At 44.7% G+C, this 26,158-nt stretch overlaps 10 protein-coding genes across 10 annotated transcripts; 7 read left to right on the top strand and 3 right to left on the bottom strand.

Annotated features, from left to right (window-relative positions):
* Positions 1-305: 305 nt before the first annotated feature.
* Positions 306-2,372, top strand: BYT42DRAFT_577514 (peptidase M24, structural domain-containing protein). The gene is made up of 11 exons (XM_051569182.1): positions 306-463; positions 547-583; positions 641-742; positions 807-824; positions 887-975; positions 1,050-1,116; positions 1,181-1,265; positions 1,331-1,344; positions 1,405-1,737; positions 1,804-1,891; positions 1,955-2,372. Exons 1-11 carry the CDS (start codon positions 329-331, stop codon positions 2,052-2,054), a joined length of 1,068 nt encoding a protein of 355 aa, XP_051422009.1. The 5' UTR covers positions 306-328; the 3' UTR covers positions 2,055-2,372.
* Positions 2,373-2,422: 50 nt separating this feature from the next.
* BYT42DRAFT_577515 (uncharacterized protein) lies at positions 2,423-3,157 on the top strand. The gene has a single exon (XM_051569183.1). It carries the CDS (start codon positions 2,482-2,484, stop codon positions 3,136-3,138), a length of 657 nt encoding a protein of 218 aa, XP_051422010.1. The 5' UTR covers positions 2,423-2,481; the 3' UTR covers positions 3,139-3,157.
* A 460-nt stretch (positions 3,158-3,617) lies between these two features.
* Positions 3,618-5,096, bottom strand: BYT42DRAFT_577517 (mitochondrial genome maintenance MGM101-domain-containing protein). The gene is made up of 7 exons (XM_051569184.1): positions 5,013-5,096; positions 4,583-4,943; positions 4,432-4,497; positions 4,291-4,372; positions 4,100-4,228; positions 3,923-4,035; positions 3,618-3,854 (listed from the first exon to the last, which is right to left on the bottom strand). Exons 1-7 carry the CDS (start codon positions 5,058-5,060, stop codon positions 3,823-3,825), a joined length of 831 nt encoding a protein of 276 aa, XP_051422011.1. The 5' UTR covers positions 5,061-5,096; the 3' UTR covers positions 3,618-3,822.
* A 2,007-nt stretch (positions 5,097-7,103) lies between these two features.
* On the top strand, positions 7,104-8,177 carry BYT42DRAFT_577524 (kinase A anchor protein). The gene is made up of 4 exons (XM_051569185.1): positions 7,104-7,507; positions 7,586-7,654; positions 7,718-7,779; positions 7,854-8,177. Exons 1-4 carry the CDS (start codon positions 7,159-7,161, stop codon positions 8,070-8,072), a joined length of 699 nt encoding a protein of 232 aa, XP_051422012.1. The 5' UTR covers positions 7,104-7,158; the 3' UTR covers positions 8,073-8,177.
* A 2,947-nt stretch (positions 8,178-11,124) lies between these two features.
* On the top strand, positions 11,125-12,011 carry BYT42DRAFT_577529 (50S ribosomal protein L36e). Its single transcript, XM_051569186.1, has 2 exons — positions 11,125-11,236; positions 11,594-12,011. Exons 1-2 carry the CDS (start codon positions 11,141-11,143, stop codon positions 11,801-11,803), a joined length of 306 nt encoding a protein of 101 aa, XP_051422013.1. The 5' UTR covers positions 11,125-11,140; the 3' UTR covers positions 11,804-12,011.
* Positions 12,012-12,048: 37 nt separating this feature from the next.
* BYT42DRAFT_577532 (Vta1 like-domain-containing protein) lies at positions 12,049-13,375 on the top strand. The gene is made up of 5 exons (XM_051569187.1): positions 12,049-12,187; positions 12,252-12,346; positions 12,412-12,542; positions 12,605-12,680; positions 12,766-13,375. The coding sequence occupies exons 1-5, from the start codon at positions 12,097-12,099 to the stop codon at positions 13,348-13,350; spliced, it is 978 nt and encodes a 325-aa protein (XP_051422014.1). The 5' UTR covers positions 12,049-12,096; the 3' UTR covers positions 13,351-13,375.
* A 15-nt stretch (positions 13,376-13,390) lies between these two features.
* BYT42DRAFT_418270 (PCI domain-containing protein) lies at positions 13,391-15,742 on the bottom strand. The gene is made up of 13 exons (XM_051563471.1): positions 15,600-15,742; positions 15,295-15,517; positions 15,179-15,239; positions 14,945-15,118; positions 14,802-14,876; positions 14,580-14,714; positions 14,415-14,514; positions 14,251-14,338; positions 14,124-14,192; positions 13,965-14,056; positions 13,775-13,908; positions 13,600-13,712; positions 13,391-13,521 (listed from the first exon to the last, which is right to left on the bottom strand). Exons 2-13 carry the CDS (start codon positions 15,414-15,416, stop codon positions 13,431-13,433), a joined length of 1,254 nt encoding a protein of 417 aa, XP_051422015.1. The 5' UTR covers positions 15,417-15,517; positions 15,600-15,742; the 3' UTR covers positions 13,391-13,430.
* Positions 15,743-16,052: 310 nt separating this feature from the next.
* BYT42DRAFT_615880 (raptor N-terminal caspase like domain-containing protein) lies at positions 16,053-20,674 on the top strand (the record flags this gene model as incomplete). Its single annotated transcript, XM_051572009.1, has 10 exons — positions 16,053-16,352; positions 16,423-16,453; positions 16,507-19,112; positions 19,180-19,288; positions 19,356-19,473; positions 19,535-19,877; positions 19,946-20,076; positions 20,143-20,352; positions 20,423-20,591; positions 20,657-20,674. The coding sequence occupies 10 exons, from the start codon at positions 16,053-16,055 to the stop codon at positions 20,672-20,674; spliced, it is 4,035 nt and encodes a 1,344-aa protein (XP_051422016.1).
* A 181-nt stretch (positions 20,675-20,855) lies between these two features.
* Positions 20,856-23,611, bottom strand: BYT42DRAFT_418330 (glycoside hydrolase superfamily). The gene is made up of 5 exons (XM_051563472.1): positions 23,068-23,611; positions 22,420-23,005; positions 22,010-22,356; positions 21,797-21,952; positions 20,856-21,736 (listed from the first exon to the last, which is right to left on the bottom strand). The coding sequence occupies exons 1-5, from the start codon at positions 23,520-23,522 to the stop codon at positions 20,956-20,958; spliced, it is 2,325 nt and encodes a 774-aa protein (XP_051422017.1). The 5' UTR covers positions 23,523-23,611; the 3' UTR covers positions 20,856-20,955.
* A 414-nt stretch (positions 23,612-24,025) lies between these two features.
* Positions 24,026-24,682, top strand: BYT42DRAFT_418369 (uncharacterized protein). Its single transcript, XM_051563473.1, has 3 exons — positions 24,026-24,106; positions 24,171-24,250; positions 24,321-24,682. The coding sequence occupies exons 2-3, from the start codon at positions 24,184-24,186 to the stop codon at positions 24,503-24,505; spliced, it is 252 nt and encodes an 83-aa protein (XP_051422018.1). The 5' UTR covers positions 24,026-24,106; positions 24,171-24,183; the 3' UTR covers positions 24,506-24,682.
* The last annotated feature ends 1,476 nt before the right edge of the window (positions 24,683-26,158 follow it).

Here is a 26,158-nt window from a genome sequence, read left to right on the forward strand (position 1 = left end):
TAGTCTACAAAGAGTCGTTCGGCGTCTAACAACGGTTCTTTCCACAGGGCTTTTTTTCCTTCTTCCGTGGTGGGTTTCTTATCTTTTCCATATCTTATTTTTTGTCGTGCTGAAACAATTCAGATTGGGCATTGGAGTATCAGGTTCACGGTTCTTGGAATATTCTCATTGGTGGCAATAATTTTTCCATGCAAAACTACTTGTTGGGACAATGCCGTATGCTGAATGTGACCGTCACTCTGCAAAGCACGGTTTTATTTTTTTTCACGACCCAAAAAATTTCAAGCCCAAATTAAGGTTCGATTCTTTTTTGGTCCATTCAAGCACAATGAGCGACATTTCGAACAAAGTATGCCAGAGCCCGGGATGCGACAAGCCCGCCAAGTTGCAATGCCCTACCTGCATCAAACTCAAAATTGAAGGCTCCTTTTTCTGCTCCCAAGAATGCTTCAAAAACAACTGGGTATGGATAAATGCATGTCATTATGCCACCAGTGTGATTCCGTTTTGTAACCCTCGTTTTCTTTTTTTTTTTTTTACGACCAGGCCAAACACAAGGCTGTACATAAGGCAAAGATTGAGAGTAAGTTGAGATATATATGTTTAACTAAGCAATGACGGCACTCACCATGTTGTCCAGGTGAACCGCACGATCCTTTTCCCAACTACCGATACACCGGCGACCTCAAAGCTGTGTATCCATTGTCTCCCCAAAGAGAGGTCCCCAAATCAATTGAACGACGTAGGTTTTGTTGAGTCTCGAAGATCCTTTAATCAATTTACTAATATGAACTCTCTGAAAATAGCTGATTATGCGGTAACTGGTAGGTGCAACGGTCCCGTCTCCTGCAATCAACTCCGAACTCACGATGTAATGCGTATCTAGGTATCCCAATCTCGGAACAAAAAACACGCGGTTCGGCCATCAAGGTCCTTGACAAAGATGAGATCGAAGGCATGCGTAAAGTCTGCAAGGTATGAACAGAGAAGGCCCATTGGGATTGTGTCATTTAGTGCCGGTGATATTGAATGGCTGTGATGCACTGTAGATCGCTCGTGAAGTCCTTGATATTGGCGCAGCGGCTATCCGCCCTGGTATCACTACCGACGAAATTGGTATGTCTCACACGATACCGGCACTAACAGGATCACTGGAAATTTAACACCCTCCATTGAATAGACCGTATCATCCACGAGGCGACGATTGAACGTGGCGCCTACCCTTCTCCTCTGAACTACTACAATTTCCCTAAATCCGTCTGCACGTAAGTGATGCTGTAAGACTTTGTTTGTGTGTTAATGATACTAACTGCAAGATTCTTGATTACAGATCAGTCAATGAAGGTATACTGCTGAAAATACATTGTCAACTTGATTTTTCATAGACTGACCATTAGCGACTAGTGATCTGTCACGGTATTCCCGACAAGCGACCATTGAAGGAAGGAGATATCGTGAACTTGGATGTTACTTGTTACTATGGAGGTTTCCATGGCGATTTGAATGAAACCTATCTTGTCGGTAAAGTGGACGAACAAGGACAGAAACTTGTGCAGACGGCCCGTGAATGTTTGGAAAAAGCGATCGCGATGGTAAAACCCGGTATCAGATACCGCGATTTCGGCAAAGTCATTGAAGAGCATGCCAAAAAGAACGGTTTCTCGGTTGTCCGTACATTTTGCGGTCACGGTATCAACCAACTCTTCCATTGCGCGCCAAATGTTCCTCACTATGCCAGTAAGTGATTTTGTCGCCACAACCAATCTACCGGAAAATAACAGATTCAAATGCAATTTCCCACAGATAATAAGGCCATTGGTATCCTCAAGCCTGGCCATGTATTCACGATCGAACCCATGATCTGTGAAGGCACATGGCGCGATGAGATTTGGTAAATATCCACAATCATTTTGCATCCTACACGTTATTTTTCTAATCAAATGTTCAATACTAGGCCCGATAACTGGACAGCCGTCACCGTCGATGGCAAACGATCGGCCCAATTCGAACATACAATGTTGGTCACTGAAACCGGTGTAGAAGTTTTGACATAAAACAATTTCAAAGGACAGAATTTGTATGAATAGAATAGTGATGTACCATTTTGTTATTAGATTCGTTTCCTATATGCGGATCATCCGTGCCATTTTTACATAGTTGTTGGGGCTTTTCATAGACGCATAAAGTTCAACTCATGAACAAACTGTCCAGTTGCGTTATTTGCAAAATGCCAGTGATCATGAATCCGACGAAAGTTCGTATAGGCAAAAATCTTATCTCCAATATGGGAGGTTCGCCTGAATATGATCAACTAGCGCAAGACGACATTCGAAATATCGATCGGCAGGCTCGCGCCAAGTATCATGTCAAACAACAAGCAAAAAAAAATAAAAAAAAAATCACCGAGCCAAAGCAGAAGCCCATTTCCGTAACTGCATAAGGATATGCCCCTCGGCCAGTTTCTTTCTTTTGTCGTTTGCCATGATAAATTCTCATCAGTGCAATACAATAGCGTTGAATTGTCCAGTTGAATGTAGCATACCCAATGAATTGTTTGAAAAGATTTTTATCTACGTTGATGCGTCCACCCTCTACAAACTGATTCGAGTATGTCGACTTTTCCGTCTGCTGGCTCAACCTCGACTGAAAGCATATGCACAACGCGTCACTGTTCGGTTATGGATTTACCAGTCCAATTGGATAGCACATAAACCATTTGACTTTGAGTGGACAGCTTACAACGCCCTCCGTGGTACGGTGATGTTCTCGCCCATGAGAGAGCCCGTGTCTCTGAAATTTAATAGTTGCTTGCCACCTCCGCAAATTGATGGCTGCACCATGTTGGTCAGGGATTGCCAAAGTTGTAGCATTTACAGCATTTCGTACAATGACAAAGTGACGGTGACGCTAGCTGGGCAAGGAGTTCGCACCGCCGGTTATTCCCCATCCGCTAAAAATGACTATTCCTGGCAACTTGTGTACGACATCGATCCCATCAGCGGTGCAGACAGCATTCAACGTATCAGACCACAATCATTGGAATGTGACTTGAACCTACTGGATCCCTGCTTCCTTGCAAAAATGGACGCGGCAAGATGCTTGTGTGCAAGCACTACTGCATTGTCTAACCGTATTTGAAATGTTTATGGAAATAAAGCAAAAATAGAAAAACTGCAATTCATCCAACATAAGAAACAAAGGAGCCTGAGATTTTAATTTTCACATGCTAACCAAACATACAAAATCTGTTACAAGAGCAAATGATATGATACAAAGTATATACAAGGAGAAAAGGAAGGATAACCAATGTTAAACGGCGAGCGGTTGGATCAAAGATGGATGAGGAAATTCGGGTTGAACTTTTTTTTTTCTTTTTTTACGTTGACAGATAGACACTTAAAGTGGATGTGAGTGTCTGTGATGCGAACGAATGCGGATCAGATTTATGGATATCTGGTGAGGAATACGACAGAGGTTCTTCTTTTATATCCTGATCAGGATCGGATTTGGCGTGGATAAGAGAAGTGAGCACTTTCATAAAGATCAGGAAAGCGAGAATGGCATGAAATGCGTCCATGGCGAGTTGGTTCCAAGAAAAAAATAAAAAATGGCGGAATGAATGATTTATGAATGATCTTTACAGTCGATAGCGTTTATATAAGGAATTTAAAGTTTGGAGATGCGGGTTCAGGTAACGGAATCATGTGCCTTCGTTTCTCCATCATCCTTTCTTCTATACAGTTTTGTTGGTTCACACTTTTTCCCCCCTTTCCCTCTTTGTATCACAGCATATGACAATGTGAAAAAAAAAAGATCGATTCATTAAGCCATACCGGTTTCCTTATACGGATAATCTGCCAGAAAAGATCAGGATCTTGAACCCCGTTTCCTTGATCGAAAAAAGAATAAGTCTAACACTTACCAAGCGTATCATCCTTTTTTCGCCACAGCTTTTTCTTGCGCTTGGTTGTAACGTGTTCAGCCCAGACTTCCACGCAGTATTTTCTTTTGAACTTTCTAATAAAGACAGGGTCCCTATCATGACCTCCCTCAGTGTCATGTTATGAATCATGGTTGTTTCCACGGATTTTTCTCATACCATAATTCGGATGCCACACCAAGATCTTTGCAGCATCGCATTAACGCATTACTTTTGCATCCTTCTGAAGCGGTTGGTAATCCGGAGACATCGAAAAAATCTTGCTCACCCCGGGCTTGTGAAATAAATCTGTCCATTAAAATATCAGATCATGGCGCATGAATGTAAACCACCTGATGTCTGCCACCTACCGTCCATGGCATACTAATGCATATTCTCGGGAGATGTTCTTTGGCGAAATAGAATGCTCGCTACGAGGAGCAAGTCCCCATCCTAAAATAAAACTATTTGAGCTTTTTTGTCACCTTAATTGTGTATGAATGTAAACCAACCTCCAGGGCCAAACGCTCTATTGAGAATACGTCGATACTTGATTTCGGGCAGATAAATGAGGCCATCTGCAATGAAATCAAAGCGTGAATTGTCAGATAACACAACATGACGTACGGTCAGAAAAAAAAAGGTTGCCAGTGAATGTATTACCAGGTTTGATTTCGATATCTTCAGGATTGACAGGTTGCATCAAAACGTCGGCAATATCCTTCGAAAAAGGCTGCGTCGACAGGCCATGGAAAGACACTGACCAATTATGACCTTCGGAACCTTCGATAGGGTTGTCGAAACTCTCAGACACCGGAAAGTAACTGGTGCCTGCGTCAAGTGCTGCGGCAGGATCCACTTCCAGATTGTTCAAAGGTAATTCTTCCTTTACCGATGTCGCTTCATCCTTTATTATCTTTGGCTTGGAAATCACTTTCTTTGCATCGCCCGTTGTTGAAGAAGGCGTTGTTTCCTTTTTATATTTGACAAAGCGAGTCGTCGTCACTGTTCTCAAAGGTGACACCTTGAAAAAAGAAGAAATGCCCACACGTCAGACTCTCAATCCTCTATTTCTCTCTATACAAAATCTTACTTTGAATTGCCCAGATCGAACCAATGCAGCACGTCGTAAAGCTTGCATTTTCTATATAGTGTTTGGAATGATATATCTGCGTGGCAGGAATCGTCGCAGTCTTCTTTTTTTTTCGCGTGTGCCCTGAGTGCAAATTCTTAGTGACTGTCCCAAAGAAAATCAGGAAATCATGGATTTGCTGCCTCTTCACACTTTTTACCCACTTCTACGACGATGCTTTTGTAGTTAATGGTTGAAAATAATAAATACGCATATTGTGTAGTTGCCTTGCTGCCTTTTATTCTTTTCCTCGCAACAATACTGACGTTATACGTTAATTCGTCTGCGGCATCAGTTCCCGAAGCTCACACGCTTGCGTGCCCTATTTTGGTGCGGTCACTGTAACCAGAAAACCTCTGTAAAAGTATCGGCTGGTATTTGTAGCAACCTAACAAAGATTCGCTCGAGAATTCAGAGAAACAGGCACGCGTTGAGGTCCGCATTAATTGAACTAATCGACTTGATGCGAAATGCCTTGCTTGGACTTAGCCAACGATCAAAAGCGATTAAACCTATCAGTCTCCAAGAGCTTTGCATTGTGAACACAGGTGTTGGTCATGCTTGCAATGCATGCTTAACTCTTGTACTACAATCATCGAGTTGATAAGAAGTACAGCCATAGTCAGCAATTTAGGTTACACACTTGCTCAAAATGCCAACGCTACCTTACAGCTTCATAAATCTGATGAAAGTCGTAGCGTATTTGCGAATGAGGAACTCCTTGGTTATCTTTTTCATGCCGGATATAAGGAATTGCCATCAGAGAAACCTCTCCAAGTCGTTGCCGACAGCTTTTTGTCAAAAGAATGTTTTCCACAACCAGTCATTAATACACCTCTCTTCCTTACGTCTCTTGTTCTGATATCATTTTTTGCAAGAAACCAATGCGAGAATAAATGATTGCTGTATACCATTTAGTAAAGAATGCGACGCAGGACAAGACCTGGGAGCTTTTCCACTCCAACAAGGCATGGTAAACAACACTTTCTGGGTATATTTCGAAAATACTGACAGGATCAAGTGATCAATTTCAATCGGCACGTCTGATTCATGAACATTTACCACAATTGGGCCATAAAATCCTCTGAAAATGATGATAATTATGAAGGACGGCTGTCGCTTCTGACCCCGCTTGGGTTCATGCAAACGTTAAATAACACAGGTGCAGGCTGTTCTTGCACAAAATTCACAGGACTGATTGATACATTGATTCTGACATCCAAGTTTCTGCCGGATGCCCTCCTTACACGGTTGTGCAGCTCTATGGTGAAACAAAAGTTGCACATCTGATGTCCGATACAAGTGTTCGCCACTGAAATCCATGTTGGGAGAATGTCAGTTATCAAATATTGCATGTCTCATCCTCATTATGTGAAGGCGTTAGAGCCTGTCATGGGCCGTGTTACCCTCTTTCCTGGCTACTCTCCCAAGTTCGCATCAATACTCCAAAAGCTGAAGGCTGGATAAAATATCCTATCGAACACTGCCAACATTAATTTCTGTCAAAGCGTCAGTGTGGCTTGTGCTTTCTTGCCTTCTATCATTAAAGCTGCTAACGATGAGCTCAAGCAAGTCCGGCATTATTCAAGCCATAAAAGGTGTATCGCTTGTCAAAGTGCAGAACCGAACATATCGTGTATCGACAGAATCGCTCAAAGCTCCTCGTCGCACACGGAGCGAATCCCCACCAAGACCACGTATGCACTACTACCAAACTGATTTGTGGATAGTTCACACTCATTTCTCCTACATAGAGTCCTCGGCTTCAACTAACAGCGACAATGAAGCCGATTCCACAATCTATACGGAGGAAATAATCACTTATCATCATCCTGTCAATCGTGCTTTCCATGGATCGCTCATTGGTAAGTCGCCATACAAACCATTTTTGTCACGCCAACTGACGATGATTTCAAAAACCGATAAAGGAAAGAACGGAAGCACTCTTAAACAATTGAAAATAGCGACCGGTACTCGTATTGATATCACCAAGGGCAAGGATACTGTCATGATTAAAGGTACCCAAGATAAAGTGACCAAGGCTATTGAAGCCATTGAAGATATGATTCAAAAGGTAGGTCCATATGACATTCGAACTGAGTGACCGATGGTTTGGCTGATGCCAGCGGTAACAAAAAAGGCATATGATCGCGCACGTCCCACCCATTTTCTGTCATTCCCGTTGTCTTCTCCTCTTATTACGCGCAAACTGGGCGAGTTCCAATCATCCGTATTGTCTTCTACTTTCCAATGCAAAGGCATCGATCCTTCCATCATGGTTTTATCTGCCAATTTGCATCTTACTCTCGGCGTGTTTAAGTTGCTGAATCAAGCTGAAATTGAAAAAGCCGTCCGTTTCCTCAAAGACACAATCCCTGGTGTCATTGATAACATTCTGCAAAAGAAATTGCTGTCCGTGCATTTAAAACAGCTGGCTACAATGCAAACAAATCAAGGTAAGTTCAGCAATCCGAAAAATTCTGACCAACACTAAACGATCTCCTTTGTTGTTCATCATTTTTTTTGTTCATAAGCCGATGCACATGTTTTGTACGTCCAGGTTCATGATGAGACCCAGGAAAAGGTTTTAAAGGATGTGTGCAGTAAGTTAAAAAATGACCGTTATGCTTGCCGTGAAAAATAAACTAAAAAGGAATATGCTGCAGCGGCCATCATTGATGCCATGGTAGAAGAAGGTTTCATGGTCAGAGATACCCGACCGCTCAAGGTAAAGTCTTATTTTATTCATTTACACTTTCAACCAATGGGCAGTGACTTATATATTGGTTGCTATTTTGCCAGCTCCACGCTACATTGATCAATACCAGCAACCGAGCTTCCTCCAGCGGCGCATCCAAAGATGAGAAGAGACAGCCGTTTGATGCAAGACCTATTATGAAATCGTTTAGTCATCTTGATTTGGGCGTGGCTCATCTTGACAAATTGCATCTTATGAAAATGGGACGAACAGGTCCGGGAAAAACTTATGTGAGCGAAGGATCAATTTCCTTGACCCAGTGATATCAATGAACCGTTGCATTACAATTTGCTAAAATACGAATACGCTACTGAATAAATGAGGCTTTGTTTATATATTCCTCCTTATTTATCCACTCCACAAAAATTTATTAAGCCATGCGTTGCCAGGTAAATAGGCTGCCAATCTCAATAAGCATACTGTTTATTTCAAAAGTCACCGTAGGAACTTGAAAATTACCAAAAAAAAAAATGCAAATTATGATACAGACAAAAAAAGAGAAATGGCAATACGAGAAAAAAGACATAAAAAAGTATAAACATCAAATGATGAGAGTAAATCAAACATAGACAAATAAAAGATAATTAGTTCGCGAGTTGGAAAATGACCATATTAGGGAGAGAAGAAGACATAAAGAAAACAAAGAAAACGAGAGTCGTCAGTAAAATTATACAGCTTTCACTTCATTGAAAAACCTACCGTAACCTCTGGGTAGAGGTCGCCCACTCCCAGAAGTCCGCATCCTGGGGAGGACGGCAATAACCGCCCAGGAGAGGCGAGGAAAAACCAAGAAACACCCAGGGACGACAAGAGGAACCACATAAAAAAGCCAGACATCCGACCAAAAGGACACAGGAGAGGACGCCAGAGAAAAAATAAGCCCGACCACAAGCTGATTCGCGTTCGATCTTGGGAGTTGTGATTTGTTGCTACCACGCTTGATATCATATTTGTTCAAGAATGTTGGATGGAAGATATGGAAAAGTTCAATGAGGGCGAGAGGTCGTCTTCGTAGCATCATATGTGTGTCCTATTAATTTTTCAGTTTTCGGTGATCTAATGGTGAATGCTTTCACCTATGTAGCTGATCTGGCGACATTTCTCGTTGTTTCATGCATTTGTGTGTGCTCTTTATTTTTTCAAAGTGGTCAAGCTACTTTTAGAGCTTTATTTTTATGCAGCTTTAACCGGCTTTTTTTTTTGGAGCATTTTTCCTTCAATATAAAAACCACTTCATTTTTCAATGAAGATCGACTATCAAAATGAGTTTTACTATTAGTCATGCTAAATTCTTTTTCGCGGGTGTTCCTTCGCAACCGCAACCCCACAGCAACAGCAGCAAGCCTTGGTTGGTATCTTATGGATGCATCAGATATCAATGAAATTGACTATTGACTGTTGATTATTTCTTTTTAGGCCGGTCGTCGTCGCCGACGACGAGGTGGTAGAAGACAACGTAGAAGACGCCGCCAACAGGCGGCCTTGAACCACCAGACAGTTGTCGGGGGCCCTGCCCCGAGAGTTTCAGCATTTTCTGTTCGTCCTTCCGTTTCTGCTGGTCCTTCGCTTCCGGTGGCCTCCCCTTTGCGGTTCGTCTGTCCCCGTCACGGGGCAGAACCAAGAGGTGCCACCTTTTGTCTTTGGTGGGCCGTTCCGGCCTCCTCCTCCTCCTGCTGCTCCTGCTCTTCCCATTTTCTTCTCTTCCTCCTCCGCCATGGAGGAGTGACGTTTTTTTTTTTTTTGGTTAATAAACACCTTGCTTTGCAAGAAAACAAATGTCCGGTTGGAAAGGAATTGCTTGGAAGGGTAGGAGATTAAGAGACAGCATATAGGTATACTATCACCCGATTATGCAAGAAACCTTAAACAGATTCGAGCGAATTGAAGAACGCCTTAACGAAAGACAAAGTCGTTGTTGTGTAAAATGTTGCTGACCGATTTTTGCCCTCAGTTAATTTTCCGCTCTTTTAACCTTTCGCACATGCTCATGATATGCCATTTCGCCATTCCGATGGACACATTTTCATTGCCTACAAATCGGCTCAATGAGGAAAATCTATGTCAGCATTCGGGATTGCCGAAGACTACTCGCGCGTCTACCGAGACGACTGGTCCACGCATTTATTGCGTAGTGTCGCCTTTACATGGAAGATAAAATGCACGGTCAAGGTCTTTCGCTCACTTCGTCCTGGAGTAAAGACCCGGTAGGCTTGCGAAAGCGAGCCATAGAAAGGTTTGAGAAGATAGCCAAGGAGGAGTTTCGACTTTCGCTCAACCGCTGCGAAGGTCACTAGCTGACGAAGCAGGGGTGGAACAACAAGTCAACCCCTTGAAACGTAAGAGAAAGCAACAGCGCCAGCAAGAACACAGAAGGTTTGATTATCTCCATCTCCCACAAGATCATGCTCGCCAGAACAGGTATATATAGATATTCACGAGGTATCTGCGTTCTGATCATTCTCTACTCTGGGTACACTCAAAAGAAGTTCAGGCAATGGAGATGGGACCAGGGCAGAGAGTGTTTTGAGGCCCTTTGGCGATGAAGTCGAGGTTGGTCAGCAAACGTGTACTACTGATCAAGCACGAGGAGTACCTCGAGGTCGAGGCGAAAGAAGAGGAAGAGGAAGAGGAAGAGGGCGTGCAACAAGACGCACAACGCGTCATAGCATCTAGTTGCTGCTGTGGCGTGGAACTTCTAGATGTAGCCAATAATCCACCTAAAAAAATATAAAAGAAAGCGAAAAAATATGAGTTTGCTGGTTCTTGTGATTTCGTGCGAAAATTTGTTAGTTCTTGTTTAAATTTGTTAACTTGTTACCTTGTACTTCTCGATGCCATCAAAAGATATGACACGCACACAGTCGAACAACAGATTGACAAGGAAAATAACTAGTCCAATAATACGGAGGAAGATGTGGAACAAGCTCACCCACCAAATTCGCACGATAGATAATCCATCTGTTATATGTTCCCATGGTGTTAACAACCGCAATTTAGCTGATAATTTATGAAGATTATCCACATGAACATTGGCCTTTGGAACGACGTGTACAATAGTACCGAATAAAACATGGACTTACGAGCAGCAATCCCAAGGTAATTCATGACAATCGAGTCTGAACGGCCAAAATCTTCAGTGGTGTAAAGGTGACTTCACGGACTGATACAATCTCCGCTATGGTTCGGCTGAGCGGTATTTGAATTTAGCCATTTGGTTGAGATTGACTGCGTTTTTCAATTTCAGATATGGGCCGGGCCGGGCCCGATTGCGATGCAAAAGAGGGATGTTTGAGCATGTGTGATGCGCCCTCTTTCCCGAATCACATCACAAATGGCTGCTTCCAAGTCTGGCATCGCTGTTGGTCTCAACAAGGGACACATCGTCACCCGTCGTGAGCTCAAGCCTACCGTTTCCTACCGCAAGGGTGTATGTATCTTTACAGTAGTTTGATTGATGGATATTGGATGCAACGGATGGCTTCAGATGGAAAATGGGTGGGGGAGTCGGAAGTGGGACGAAATGAACAAATAGGAACAATTCATTGGCATGGTCAAGTTACTCGATTCGAATCATGATTCTATTCTTTATGCGCTACCGTCGACGAACGTGACATGCTGTATACCGCAGTTTTTTTGCGATTTATGCATTGTGGAGAATTTGACCTTGCTTTTGGGAGAGACAATAACAGAGTTGGAGTGAGGCTTCGTGAAGCTGGCTAATTGGGGGTTATTCATGGTGATGGCCAAATGACAACTGCTAACGTATTTCTATTCAAATTTTCAGGCCGCCTCCAAGCGTACTACCTTTGTCAAGAGCATCGTCCGTGAAGTTGCTGGCTTTGCTCCTTATGAACGTCGTGTCATGGAATTGATCAAGAACTCCAAGGATAAGCGTGCCAAGAAGCTTACCAAGAAGAGACTCGGAACTTTCCTCCGTGCCAAGAAGAAGATTGATGAGCTCCAAGCTGTCATTGCCGAGTCTCGCCGTCATTAAAACGTTGATTCGTTCTGCATAGCTTGTAATTTCGTTTTTTTCTTTTCAAAAGTAAATCATTAAGAGAAACGAACCAGGACAATGGGTAAACATACCCGATTATGCCCCCTTTTTTTTCTTGTATTGTTGACGATGATAAGCGGACCATGAGGATGTTCAGAAAATTTCATCAATCTCAGGCAGTAAATTTGCCTTATTTGGAGTACGGATGGCCAATGCAGGGCGACTGGCGAAAAAGCGTTTCAGCTCTTTTTCTTTCATTTCCTTCACGAGCCCATTTTTCCTTTCAAAGAATGGACATTCCCTCTGAATTGAAATATATTGCACCCTATGTTCAAAGAGGACAAGAACTGCAGGAAAGAGAGCCTGTCGTTGCTTATTACGGTAGCTTTAACTCACGACTCTTCTTCTACACGATGAAGCTCACGCTCTGCGGTTTTTCCTGTAGCTCAGTATTACGCTGCTAAATTGGCCATAGGCACCGGCCCTAGGAGTCCCTCAACCAATGCATATCTGTCCCATCTGCTGGATACGCTGGAACAGGTATTTCGCAGTGGAGTAATGAACGTACGTCTTGTTTCGGTAACCATGGGCGTTTTATTGATTAGCGCAAACAAGATCTGGGAGCCAATAACGAAGCCATAACAGACGATCTGGTGGGCTATGCTCACGTCGAGAATTTCGCGCTTAAAGTCTTTTTGAATGCGGACAATGAAGATCGTGCTGGGAAAGCGTCAAAGTGAGCACCGTTCATAACGAGATTTGGAGAGAAGGCTAACCAACTGCGTCGATTTCACTTAGAAAAACTGCCAAGACCTTCTTGGCAGCGTCCATTTTTTTGGAACTATTAAAGTGTTTTGGCGATTTGGATGCAGAGGTATAGTGGATTCCGTCATGACGACCGTTTTTTTACGGCCACTATCGTGCCAGTGCCTGATACCGTGAAACCTTTCATCGTTTAGACAAAGGCGAAGATCAAGTATGCCAAGTGGAAGGCAACCGATATTATGAAGGCATTACGTGAAGGACGTACACCTACACCTGGTCCTCCCGGAGGTATGGAAGACCCTGAGCAGCCATCCGGTTCTCCAACTGAGGCTATGCAAGAGGACACGGTTCACGATAACTTGAATGCGCCTGCTTTTCCTCCTCCTCCGCCTTCCATCTCAGACTTTCCCAGTCCTCCTTCAAACTTCACCGCACCTTTGCCGTCTCATTCACCGGCGTCTTCGCAGGCTCCGTTTTCGCCTGCTGTTCCACCCCCCAATAACAATGTATCACCGCCACCACCGCCGACGCCTCAGGTCAGTGTGACGCCCATACCACCCCCCAACCCCGCTCCACCCTCCACCACGTTTCATCCGGATACCGCGCAAGCAGCGGCGTTGCCACCAATGGCGGATCCTGCCGCGATTGCAGCCGCACAGAAACATGCTAAATGGGCCATCAGCGCATTAAACTATGACGATATTAAAACCGCCCGTTTGCAATTGCTCACCGCCCTCAGTGACTTGGGTTATAATCAAGACAATAACTTTGGATTTTAAGGATGCCAAGTAAATAAAAGAGTCAAGCTAGTGAATAAATTGCTTCATGTTTGATCACGGTAAGGAGAAGGATATTATATTCAAGTCGCTTTGCCAATGACGGTTTTGCAAAGTTTGGAAACATTGAGTGACCATGTATCCAATGCTTCGTACTTTAACGCATCCGTGACCCTACAACAAGTGAAAGAAACCCATAAGATATCAAATCATTAGCTGCAATGGAGGAATGGAGATGGGCAGAGAGCGTACCTTCGATCCAGTTCTAGTCGTTGATTCACTTGATCAATACGTCCAGAAATCTTTTCATCTAGAATAAGGTTGACAAGCAGATCCTCCACATCTTTTACTGGTATATTTAATTGCTGCCAAACCGTGAGATGTGAGACACGGGCCATCGCGGATAACAAAATTATATACGGCTTACCTTTGAAATAAAGCCAAGCTCTATCCGAGTGTATGGCTTGATAAGCTTCAAGACTACTTGAGTGCGGATATTCTTCAAAACGTCGTCAATGTATGCGCGAATGAATGGATCACCCGCAATGGTGGCTCGATGGGCTAAGGGACGAAATAAGTAATCCAGTTTGTGTGCGACTGATGTGTTCCTTACGCACATTGCAGTATCCGCTCGAATTCTCCAATCTCCTTCTTTTGATATGCGCTTACGAGGTTCGTCATAGCCACAATCTCTTTGTCATTCTTATATCTAACCGTTTTGCATGAGATTCATGCGCAATATGGTCTTCCAGCTGGTCAATGCAGTTGACACTTACGGCTTCGTTTCCTGAGAATCGAACGGATTGATCTGTGATTCGGTCAACATATTCGCTAGCACGAGATACCTATGCCATTGCCGTTAAGCGCAAGTGTGGTAAGATTCTCAAGAACAATGACATTTACTTGAGTACTTGAATACGCTGGGGACTGCCAGCTTCGTCGTAATTCTTGAACGATTCAAAAAAGTCTGTTTGCGCTTTGTCCCATTGTTCTGAAAGCATGTACCGAGTAAATATGAATAAAGTAAGGCTCGATTGATACGATGGCTCGGCGGGTGTCGGACTTACTTTCACTCATATGCATCTTGCCACCACATTCACGGATGACACCCATGATACGAGGATGTGGAATAGCGGATTTTACGTGCAAACATTGTTGATAAAGTTCCTAAAGTGAGATTGAATCGATGAGTGAGATAGCCAGTATACATGCCCTTGTAAAATGGGTATTACCTTTAGTTTCTTGTTATTCTTCGTTTCGGTGTACATCTGGATTTCCAAAGCCAGCACTTCCAGTAATTGTGTGCCTTTTCGTTGGTCATCTGTGCCATCATCTTTTTGGCATGCAGAATGTAATTGTCGGAGAATCTATTACCATCGTGAGCAAAATTGATGTCATACACGCCCATTTTCTCTTTCCATGTCTCTTTATCTTTGCGCATAGCCCTTCTTTACCTTATTCAGTCGATTATACTCATGCCGATCCAGCCATAGTTTTGCCAGCTTGAGGTTGGTTTTCACCCATAAACGCTAGAACAACGTGCGACGATGAGAAGCTGTCCATGATACATTGAAGGGAGATTTTTTTTCGAGCATACTTCATTTTTGGTCTCCACCAACGAATCCAACGTTATTTGGTAGAAAGTCTCCATGAACGCCATGTTATCCGCTGTAGCCGTGTAATCCAAAATATTATTAATACTTTTTTCGCTGTAATTGCGCGTGACCGCCGATTTAACATAGGTCAATAACTGCTTATAATATCGCAACGTCTAAAGCAGAAACCAATTCAGTTCTTCGGATCTCACGGCACTGTCTTTGAACCCACTCACATCGTCATGTTTTCCGAGCTGGAAGCTTGTCTTGACCATTTGCTTCAAAGCTTTAAACCCCCTGCCCTACTCTTAGTACTGACATGTTTTAACACAAGTGCAAACAGTATTCATACCAGTCGCCTTTTTCCTCTTCCGTGTCGACGACACTTTGGAACTCAGAGATCGCGCCTTCCGGATCGTCTTCCTTGCGAGCTGTATAAAAACTAAAGCGGTCAACCATCATACATCCGCTCATTCCGTTGAATAAGGCTATCGACCTTTCGCATTGTAATATTTATTCTCGAGATCGACATCGGGTTCTTCGTCGTCGTCAACATCATAATCAAAATCGTAATCCTAAGCATAATACACGTCGATTTGCATAGTCAGTGAGATGGCGCGGACGACCGCCCACGGCTTGTTTTCATTGTTCGCTTACTTGCTCGTCGTCCTCCAACATAAAATCGTCATCGTCGCTCATGGTGAAGTATAAAGACTTGGTATAAGTAAGTTTAAAGAAAAAAAAGGTAAGGGAAGAATCAAAGGTAATTTTTCAGACGTCACGTCCAACTTTGTGCGAGAAAATTCAACCCAGTTGAACCCAGACCATGTCTGCCTACAGTTCTGCTTCGGTGTTTCCTCTTTTTAACTTTTTCGCGCTCTTGTTTCTCTCTCACCTGCGTATACGCAGTTTCCTCGTCCTGTTACTTTTTTGCGTTGTTCTCTTTTCTCCGTTCTACCAACGCCGTATCACCTTTTTTTTTTCTCCATTGCTTATTTAGTGGCCGTAAATTTCGTTTGTAATTTCGGTAAATAAGTGAAACAGTCATTGCTGCCGTCCACCTGTCACGCGGGCTCACCCAAAATTCGACTTGTTAGTTTCTCCATTGCAATGCCAACAGCAACGCAATCTACTCCGTCCGACGCAAATAACGAGGACGCACGAAGTACGAGAAGTACGAGTAGTACACTCGTGAACGGCGAGAACAACGCCAGAGCCGAATCCGATCCAGAAAGACAATCCTCCACCGTCGACATGCCCGCCTCTAGTCAAGTGAACCCCACTGTTCGACACGGTTTCGACCAAGAACTCTACGGAGAAGACATTATTCGCTTTCTCTATTTTTCTGAAAAACGTCACAATACCCACGCCACTGCCAATCCCGAACTACGAAATGCACTCCTTGACTGGGTAGGTTCACCAGATTCTCTTCGTATTGGTTCCATGGAATGAGGCTGGAAATTAACCACCATTGCAATAGCGCTTGCCAGAGAGAATCAAAACGGTGTCAGGTGAATACGATGCATTTTTTTAGTTGCAAGCCAGTACTAACTCTTTGTCTTAGGTTTACTTGTTGTGTGTTTGAGAATCGGCACCGATCCACCGGATATTGTCAAAACCAGTCCTTGCGCTGAATTAGAATGCTGGATCGATCCTTTTGCTCTCGTTCCTACCAAATCGCTCGAGGCAATTGGAAGAAACCTTCATCAACAGTACGAGAACATCAACGGTCGAACGCGTTTCAAATTATCGCTCGATCCTTCTGTCGAAGAAACAAAGAAAGTGTGTTGTCAGATGAGACGGAATGCCAAGGAAGAGCGCATCTTATTCCATTACAACGGCCACGGTGTGCCTAAACCAACCGCCAGTGGAGAAATATGGGTATTCAATCGTCATTACACACAGTATATCCCTGTATCATTGTTCGATCTGCAGTCATGGCTTGGATCGCCCGTCATATACGTCTGGGATTGTTCATCCGCAGGCAATATCGTCAACGCTTTTAACCGCTTCGCCGAACAACGAGATAACGAAACAATGAGAATGGCTCAGCAACACCAAGGACAAATGCCCTCTTCCTCTTGGCGCGACTGCATTCAGCTGGCCGCTTGCGGTCCTACCGAAACCCTTCCCATGAACCCCGAATTACCTGCAGACGTATTTACAGCCTGTTTAACCACCCCCATTGAGATGTCTTTACGCTGGGTAGTCATGCGGAATCCGTTGTTGACGAACAATATTACCAAAGACATGGTCATGCGATTACCCGGTCGCGCCGCGGAACGACGAACGCCTTTGGGTGAACTCAACTGGATCTTTACCGCCGTCACTGATACCATTGCTTGGTGTGTTCTGCAAGATCAACCTGAATTATTTAAACGACTCTTCCGTCAAGATTTAACCGTCGCTTCCATGTTCCGAAATTTCCTTCTTGCCGAACGCATCTTGCGGTCATATCAATGTACGCCAATGTCCACTCCAAAGCTGCCGAATACCCATGATCATCCAATGTGGCAAGCCTGGGATCTGGCCGTCGATATGTGTTTGTTTCAATTACCGGCTCTGTTGGCTGCTGAAGCGGGAGGGCCGGCGTACCAGTATCAATCCAGTACATTCTTTGCTGAACAACTTACCGCGTTCGAAGTATGGCTGTCGGAAGGTGCTGTCAATCCTAAAATTCCGGAACAATTGCCCATCGTGTTACAGGTGCTACTAAGTCAGGTACATCGATTGCGTGCACTGATGCTGCTGAGTCGGTTCCTGGATTTGGGACCGTGGGCCGTAAATGCTGCTTTATCGGTTGGCATTTTTCCTTACGTTCTGAAATTGCTCCAAAGTCCGGCGGCCGAGCTGAAGCCTGTGCTTGTGTTTATCTGGGCCCGCATCCTTGCGGTGGATCGTTCGTGTCAAAATGATCTTTTGAAAGATCACGGCTATGCTTACTTTATCAATATCTTGACTCCGAATAACGCCATGCTGAGCATTCCCCACGTTTCGGAGCACCGAGCCATGAGCGCGTTTATCCTTTCTGTGTTTTGCACGAATTTCAAAATGGGGCAGCAAGCGTGTCTGAGGAGCAACATCATTTCGGCATGTCTTGCCCACGTGAAGGACCCCGATCCGCTCTTGCGTCAATGGGTTTGCTTGTGTCTTGCCCAAGTGTGGATGAACAACAGCGAAGCCAAGTCCGCCGCCATTACCGAGAATGGTCATGAAAAGCTGTGCGCCATGCTTTCCGACAGCGTTCCGGAAGTACGCGCTTCGGCCATGTATGCCTTGGGAACGTTTTTGAGCGATCCCAACAAGACCGAGCAGATTGTGAATATCGAGCACAACATCGCCATCTCCGCTTTAGTCGTGATGTCGGATGGATCGCCTATTGTGCGCAAGGAGTTTGTTGCCGCATTGTCCCACATTGTGCATCAGGCCGGATTGACCAAATTTTTGGCCGCCGCTAGCCAGACCATTGAAGAGGATCAGTCCCAGCGTTCCGTGTTTGGCGATGACCGAAACAAATTCGCAAAGTGTCGTCCAGGCGATTGGCGATCGAACAGCGATTCGGATTTCGGATCTTCTAGCTATGATTCGGTGTATACGGTGATTTGGAAAGCATTACTGAATTTGTCTGTAGATCCTCATCCGGATGTGGCCAAAGCCGCTTCGGTGATTGTGGATCACATCAACTATAAGTTGCTCAATACCCCATCTTTTGGTGAATATGCTTCCAACATTATCCGTGAATCGATGCAACAAGCCGTGCAAGAGAATGCGACGAGCGGCGCCCTGGATCGCTCGCAATCCTTCCATACCCATGATGACCGAGCCAGCGCAGCGACCAGCTCACGCCGTCCCGCCAAACTGACGCGTTCGGTCTCTTTTGCATCTACGTTGCGTACCATTTATAATTTCAGCAACTCTTCTCTTACCACCGACTCTCATCCGCCTAATCCACGCTTGCACAACGATCATGCTCGCGCATCGGGTGCGACTGCATCTTTAGGTCATCGTCATCCACCTAAAAATGGACCAACGTCACCGACAAGTCCATCCCGAAGCTCCACATCGCACGTTGATCGTGATACCACCAATCCAGATGCCGATCATGTACTTCCATTGGCATCGGAATTCTATGATTGGAGCTGTGAGTACTTTACCGAACCCCAGATGCGCGTAAGTAGCCTGTTGATGGATATCTTCGTGAAGCACTTTTATTAACCCACTGTTTGTGCAATGACAGGCCGCTGAGTCCGACGAGCCAGGCAGTGTGGTGTATACCCAACGAAAGTGGCGGCGTGCGCGCAATGAAAAAATTCTTGACGAATCGAATGCCACCAAAGCCATGGCAGGTAAGAGGACTAAATTCTTAGGGACAGCATTGAAATGTGGAAAGCTGACGATCTTTTGGATTTTTAGCGAGAAGTCGATGGGATGACCAGATTATATCAATTTATAACGAGACAGAGGCGACAAAATTACTTTTGCATCAATTTGAGCCGCATCTCGTCGCAGCTGATGCTTACAATTGTCTAGTGTAAGATATGGTTGATGACGATTGGAGGCCAATCCAATTTACATTCATTCTTTTTGCATAGGGTGTGGGACTGGAAAACGGGAACACCACTCAGTGTCATTGATAATCACAACCCTTCTCACAGTCGTATCACGGATTTAAAATTCCTGAATGAAGACGATGTTGCATTACTACTCACAGCTTCAGATGACGGTGTGGTTCGTATATACAAGAATTACGATGGCAGTGATCAGGAAGACGCCATCTTGGTGAGCTCCTGGCGTGCTTTAAAAGACATGGAGAAGAGCAGTTCAAGACAAAGCGGTTTGATTTGCGATTGGCATCAAGGACGCGGTACACTCGCCACAGGAGGGGATGCACGTATAATCAAGTTATGGGATGCTCATCAGGAAATGTCCATTATGGTATGATACCTAGCCCTTTTTGCTCAGAGATGCATTGATCTTCGTATTCTTAACCTTTTTCTGTGTAGGATATTGCGACGCAATCAAATGGATGTGTTACCAGCATTACAAGCGATCAGGTCAACGGCAATATAATTGTTGCAGGTTTCGGTGACGGTCTTATTGGCGTGTATGATCGACGATTAAAGTCCAGTGCAGCGTACGTGCCTTGCCATCATATTTGTTGGAAGAGAATCCAATGGCTGACGGGTTTTTGATTGTGTAGAATGGTACAACGCTGGGATGAGCATAAAGCATGGGTCACTGGTGTGCATTTGCAACGCGATGGCAATCGCGAGCTGATCTCCGGTGGATTCGGCGGCGATATTCGCATTTGGGATATTCGAGAACCGAATTCATTGCGAACAATCCAAGCTCACACTTACGCAGATATTACAGCTCTGGCGGTGCATGACCATAGCCCTATCTTTGCAACGTAACTACCTCCATCACTTTATTTTAAAATGCATGAGTCGTTTAATGACAAGCCTTTTATTTTGTTCTAGGGCTGGCGATGATCAAGTCATCAAATTATGGAATGTCGACGGCACAAGATTGTCTACGATCCGACCGTCCTCTGGTTTCCTAGGTCAAAAGAACGCATTTACACGAGCACTAACATTCCATCCAAACTTAATGGTCATGGCCGCCGGAGGCGATGACGGTTATATTACGGTAATGTTTCCTTTGTCCGATTACCGAGATGTTATCAAAACGCTGATCTTATCATTTTCGAATAGCTGTATGAACCACGCTAATTATGTCCTGATGAGCGCATATCTCGGATTGAGTCCTCGTCAACTTCTGATATCCCATCTAAAGTCCATAAATACAGTATAGAAATCAATCGTATGTATCATATTCCGAAATGAAATAGCACCGCATTCCTTCAACCGAAGCACCCTCGGCTTTGTCGAAAATCATTCAATAGTTGAGCCTAGCTGCGAGTCTGCAGTTTATATTCGCAAAAACATGTCACTGAATGTCAACAAAAAATTATTCAAAGGGGATATTTTTGGACGGAGAAGGACTTGGCGCTCTATAAAAGAACTTCTTTCGTTAACGACAATGTGACGAAAAACAGTGATCCAGAGGGTGTTGCTGAAGCAGAACAAGAAGTCATGTCAATCAATAGGACACGAAGCGCATTATCCCACACCCATGAATCCGTGGGCGCTATTTGGCCTCCGAAATCCACTCGGGTACAACTCCACGGAAGATCAATCCAAAAGCCGCACTGCTGGCTCTTGTGGGTCAATAGAACACGAAATTCGGCCTTTGTCTCAGTAACAGATAATAATTGCGATGATTGAATAGCGCAGATACCGTTGTACTTGTCAACGAGTCCCAGGCATGCCGTGGACAAGGAAAGGTGAGGTAGGGTGGCAATGGGACACAACGAAAGCATCGTGCAGCCAAGTGGGGCAACGGTTACGCCAATCGTGTTAGCGTCAATGTGAAGCTTGGTAACGGTCCCCTTGTCATGACCAGCAACAACGTTAACAATAAACTCTTGGTTTGGTGCCGAACCATGATGCGAAAGGTGGGAGAACTGCCTTGTATCACTTGGATTCCAAAAACCAACCACAGCATAACATTGGTCAGAGTGATCACGGTGTTGATTGGATAACTCAATGCATCGGTACGGAGGTTGCATGGGATTATGAAATACGGTATCAAAAGAAGGCTGGGCTTGTTGTTGATACCGTAGCAAAGTCTGTTCGCCGTCTACAGAGGTCGCCACAAGGCGTGATAAGATGGAAGTATCATGATAACCCGGTATATCGGTAATATATACAGGACCTCCAGAGATAGCACGGCTGTAAAAGACAAAATAATGGTTTAAATCAGCGTGAACACACCGCTGGGGCTCTTTTTACCTTATCGCATGGTATTCAGCAAACGGATGTCGCGATTGAAACATGTCCCAATCCGCGGTTAAATCCAGAGCATTGGTCCACAGAGAGTTCATAGCATTGACGTAAATATGCCAAGGATGGCTATCGCTCACATCTGGGAAGTAATCGTCGCTGTTACTGCAGGGAAAGTTAGGGAAAAATGATGGGAAGTTTAACGAAACGAGGGTATGTTACCGAAATATTACGCGGGGAACTTTGCATGTGGGATGAAATAGAATATGAGGTGTGAAAGCCATACAATGGACGATATTCGTGCTTAACGCATATTTTTCAATCGTTTGTGCCATGGCATCAAGGTACTTGTTCCAATGTGCTTGCTTCTGTTCAAATGGAAGATTCAAATCTTGAAAAGCGCCCTGGTTATCGACTTTCATCATCTGTATGCCTGCTTGCGTCAGAAACTTGTAAAAGTCTTCATAGAAACAATGTGGGTGATCGACAAGGCCCACAGAGTCTACGTCCACATGGCCGTAGGGTGCTGCCAGGCTTTCATGTACACCTTGCCAGTAACCCCACAAAGTCTAATTGGAAAGACAAATTAGTATTTTCCACGATGGATCTACGTTGTGGCAAAGTTCATTTACGTGCCAAACACCAACAGTCAGCAATCCGGGAAACCTCTTCTTCAATAGGCTAACCGATTTCTGGAGACCCAAAGGAAATCTTTCAGAATCGGCTTCCATAGACAGTAGTTGCCGGTTGGTGTGGCATTGCCATCCATCATCAATCACCAGGTAACGAATGGGGACATGAATGCGAGTCAATTCATCTAATGCAGTGGATATATCATTGAAACTGACGCCCTGACCAAAAGCATTCCAGGTGCAGTAGCCTAGGTAACTGGCTGTAGCTGAATCAGGCGTTTTGTTTGAGCCATCTGGCTTGCATTGCACAATGTGGTCTGAGATATACTGCGTACAATCACGCATCAAGCCGGAAACGTTCTGTTCGGTCGTAGAGGCAACGATTAAATGACCTTGGCCGTTTTCACAGTTCAAGGACAGTGTATTATCTCCATGACTGATCATCCAATGATCAACGGTAGGCATGCTGACAGCTATCCATGCATGAATATTGCCGTGTCGACGATCCTGAAATAGTAGCAATTGCCACTTTTGCTGATCCGGCTGCAAGCGGTCTGCGCCCGGAATAGGCGTCATCCAACAAGAACTATGATCAATATGAATATGATGTTTTATCGATGTTTTGGATCCATACTATCCCTTCTTCACCTTTTACGAGCAAAGGCAACGTAGCTGTGTAGCTGCGTTTCGATGCTTCCCACGTGAGTGGTCCCAAGTGGCACACGGTAGTGATGGAGCTGTGTTTGAACGTATTGCTTCTGAGTCACAAGTTCAAGCTGAGCCAGTTCTTCAGGCTGAATGCTTGGGCCATATGGACGAATATAGACGTGACCATTGTTGTCTGTCGTACCATACCAATGCCATTGGTGGCTGGCGGAATCCCATGAGCGTGCAGTAAATTCATAATCGCCTTCAGGTAAGTCGGCGGTGCTGATGGTCAAAGTGTGTTTGTCTGGGCCGCATGTCAAAAAAGGAAAAGCGTGCCAGGACTGGTCTACCGTTAGGTTACTCCACAGTTCCACGCGAGACGGAGTCGAGGCACAAAAGCCCAAGGATTGACCGAATCTGATAATGAGACGAGAATTTAAACCGGGAGAAATCATGGCATTTTTTGTGCCAGCCAGAAAAAAAGGTTTTGAACTGTCAGCCGTAGAGCTGGCGGAGATTCCGTTGGAGTGAGAGATTCCCGTTGGAGATTCCGTTGGGCGGTGGCGAGATTCCGTTGCAGTGAGAGATTCCGTTTGAGAACCCGTTGAGCGATGGCGGAGATTCCGTTGAGTGATGCTAAGACACAAAAAAAGGGGGAGAGGAACAGGTTTGCAGTGGGCGGTCACGGAAACACCTCATTCTCTTCCTTGTTGTTTCCCACAAAGTTATTGCTTCGCGTTGCAACGTCTGTGTTTTCACAATTGGTCAATTTCGCAGGCAATTAAATTATCCTGCTTGCCAACTCGGCTGAACGATCGTCGCCAATTACGACCAACTTGGGACATCTGTTCCTTCGACGATTGAACATTGGGCTGTGAATGCCAGTATACAAGTCACCTTGTTTATTTCCACTTCTGTTCAGCCGTACGGCATGACATACTGCTGCAAGCAATGCCTTGAATCTTTCGATAAAGAAAGAAATGTGATCAACGAGAACAAGAATATCATTTCCTTTGCGCGCTTGCGATTGACCAAAATGGTACTCTTGTCGTTGAAATCCTGCTTTGTTTTTCTGTCCTTTCCACTTATATTTTTTTGAACAGGGTCTAAAGCGAGATGATTCGGGTTTCCGGTGCCTATGTGATAACAGTAAAGTTTACATCACCGCAAATGGATCCAAAAAGCATGTACGAAGTTCCGAGTATGCAGTTTTCGAACACCCACCTAATCAATATTCTATTACTTTTGTCCAGCTCCATCGCATTTTATTTATGATGACATAAATGATGTCTCTGTTTGTGGCAAAAATGACATCGCTGCTGCAAATGCCAAGAAGCGACTTGCCTGGTGTTATCAATACCGTAACGGGAATACGGATGACTGGAAACGTGTTATTTGGTCAGATGAAACCGAGATCAATCCTTTCAACTCTAGTTGACGTATTTGGCGACGGATTCGTGATGGTGAAATGAAGCAAACAAGACGTGTCAAGCCAACGAACAGCCACCGCTGCAACGTTCAGGAAAAAAAGTCAGCGCAAAAAAGACAAAGGCAAAGCACCGGCGGGTGGCCATCGGCGGCACGGTTCTCGCCTTGCCAAAACGCAACCAACAGAAGAACAAAGCTCAAGGGAGGGAAGTAGTAGAGGCCGGATAATCAGCCATTCTGTGGATAAACCCGACCAAGCAAGACCCCACCGATTGTTTACGAAGCATCAGAATCCTAAAACGAGGCGCCCGATTAATTAACAGACAATGATTGCTGAATCGTGGCTGCTAGGTGGAGCTGCACGATGCGGAGAGATCGTCGAAAAGCGAGATCACAACATGGGACGATTTTCGCGATCAAGGGCTTAAATCACGGAACAAAGCGGCAGCGCCTTGACCAAAACACGAAAAAGGCGCAAATCAGCAAGTCCAACTCTACAAGCTGTAATGCCTATTTGGACAACTCAAGGCTGCCTTGACGAAGCCCCACTAAACGATAAGGCACGGTAAAAGCAATACGGAACTAATCCCCACATACCAATTGAAGGAGGTCTACAAGACCATATCACACGAGGGCAATGAAACGGCCAGGGCGAATGGAAGGGTGAACGGACAGCCTTGCGAACTATTCTTGGACGGAGGATGCACTCCTTGCATCATCAATCTATCATTTGTGAGAAAATTCGGTATCAAGGAACTGAAACCAGCCGATAAAAACCTTGTCATGGACGACGACAACGTAATGTCTCCGCTTGGAGTTACTACCAATCTCGAAATCGACATAGGAGGCCCACACATTCTGAACTGCGCAAGACATTGTATCGTGACATCTTGGAAGATGAGCAAAGGAAGACCATGAATTTCTGGTGCCAGCGATTTCGATTTTGCCATTCCAATTTAGTCCGTGAAAATGGAATTGACAGTCAGGTATTACGGTGGCGCATTAGTGAACGCTACGGTTCCATCCGTCGGTCGGAGAACGAGAAACGTCGAGTGCACCTATTTATGAATTGATAGGATACGCAGCCCATGATCGATGACGAGCAGCACGAAACGGAGGTACTTACCTACAAAGGCAAGCTGGTTGCATCAACGGCGAACGATGAAAATCAGCTGTCATACCTGGCGAACAAAAATTCGATCGAAGGATTGATACATCGCTTCCATTGCCGCCGCTTTGTTCAGTGCAATTAGCGCTGGCCCGAAGTGTCTGCGGCGTTATGTTTCAGAGTCAAAGTATCTTGAATGACCCCGGAAATGACCGGCTTTATGAACCAGGATTGGATGCTCATCCAAACTTGCGATTTGCCGGCAGTCGTGCCTTGGCGGGTGCAATCATTTGGACCCATTTACCTGCCATGCTCTGTTAGTAAATTGTATCAAAATATGACCGCCGACGAACCATTTCTTAAGGGGAGTCATTCCGCGCAGCAAAGAGCATATTGACATCGTCATCTCTTCCACCTGCCGCTACGAGATACGAGAAGAAATAAGCCGCATTTTGGGAAAATCGGATAAGTTCCTGCGACGAAAGAACCGGATGCCACGATTTCGAGCCAGCAACCAAGTGCCTCTCTCCGAGCAAGGAAGCCATGTCGAAATGT

The sequence above is a fragment of the Radiomyces spectabilis genome (assembly GCF_025331425.1).
Source record: "Radiomyces spectabilis strain NRRL 2753 chromosome Unknown BYT42scaffold_9, whole genome shotgun sequence".
Taxonomy (NCBI): Eukaryota; Fungi; Mucoromycota; class Mucoromycetes; order Mucorales; family Radiomycetaceae; genus Radiomyces; species Radiomyces spectabilis.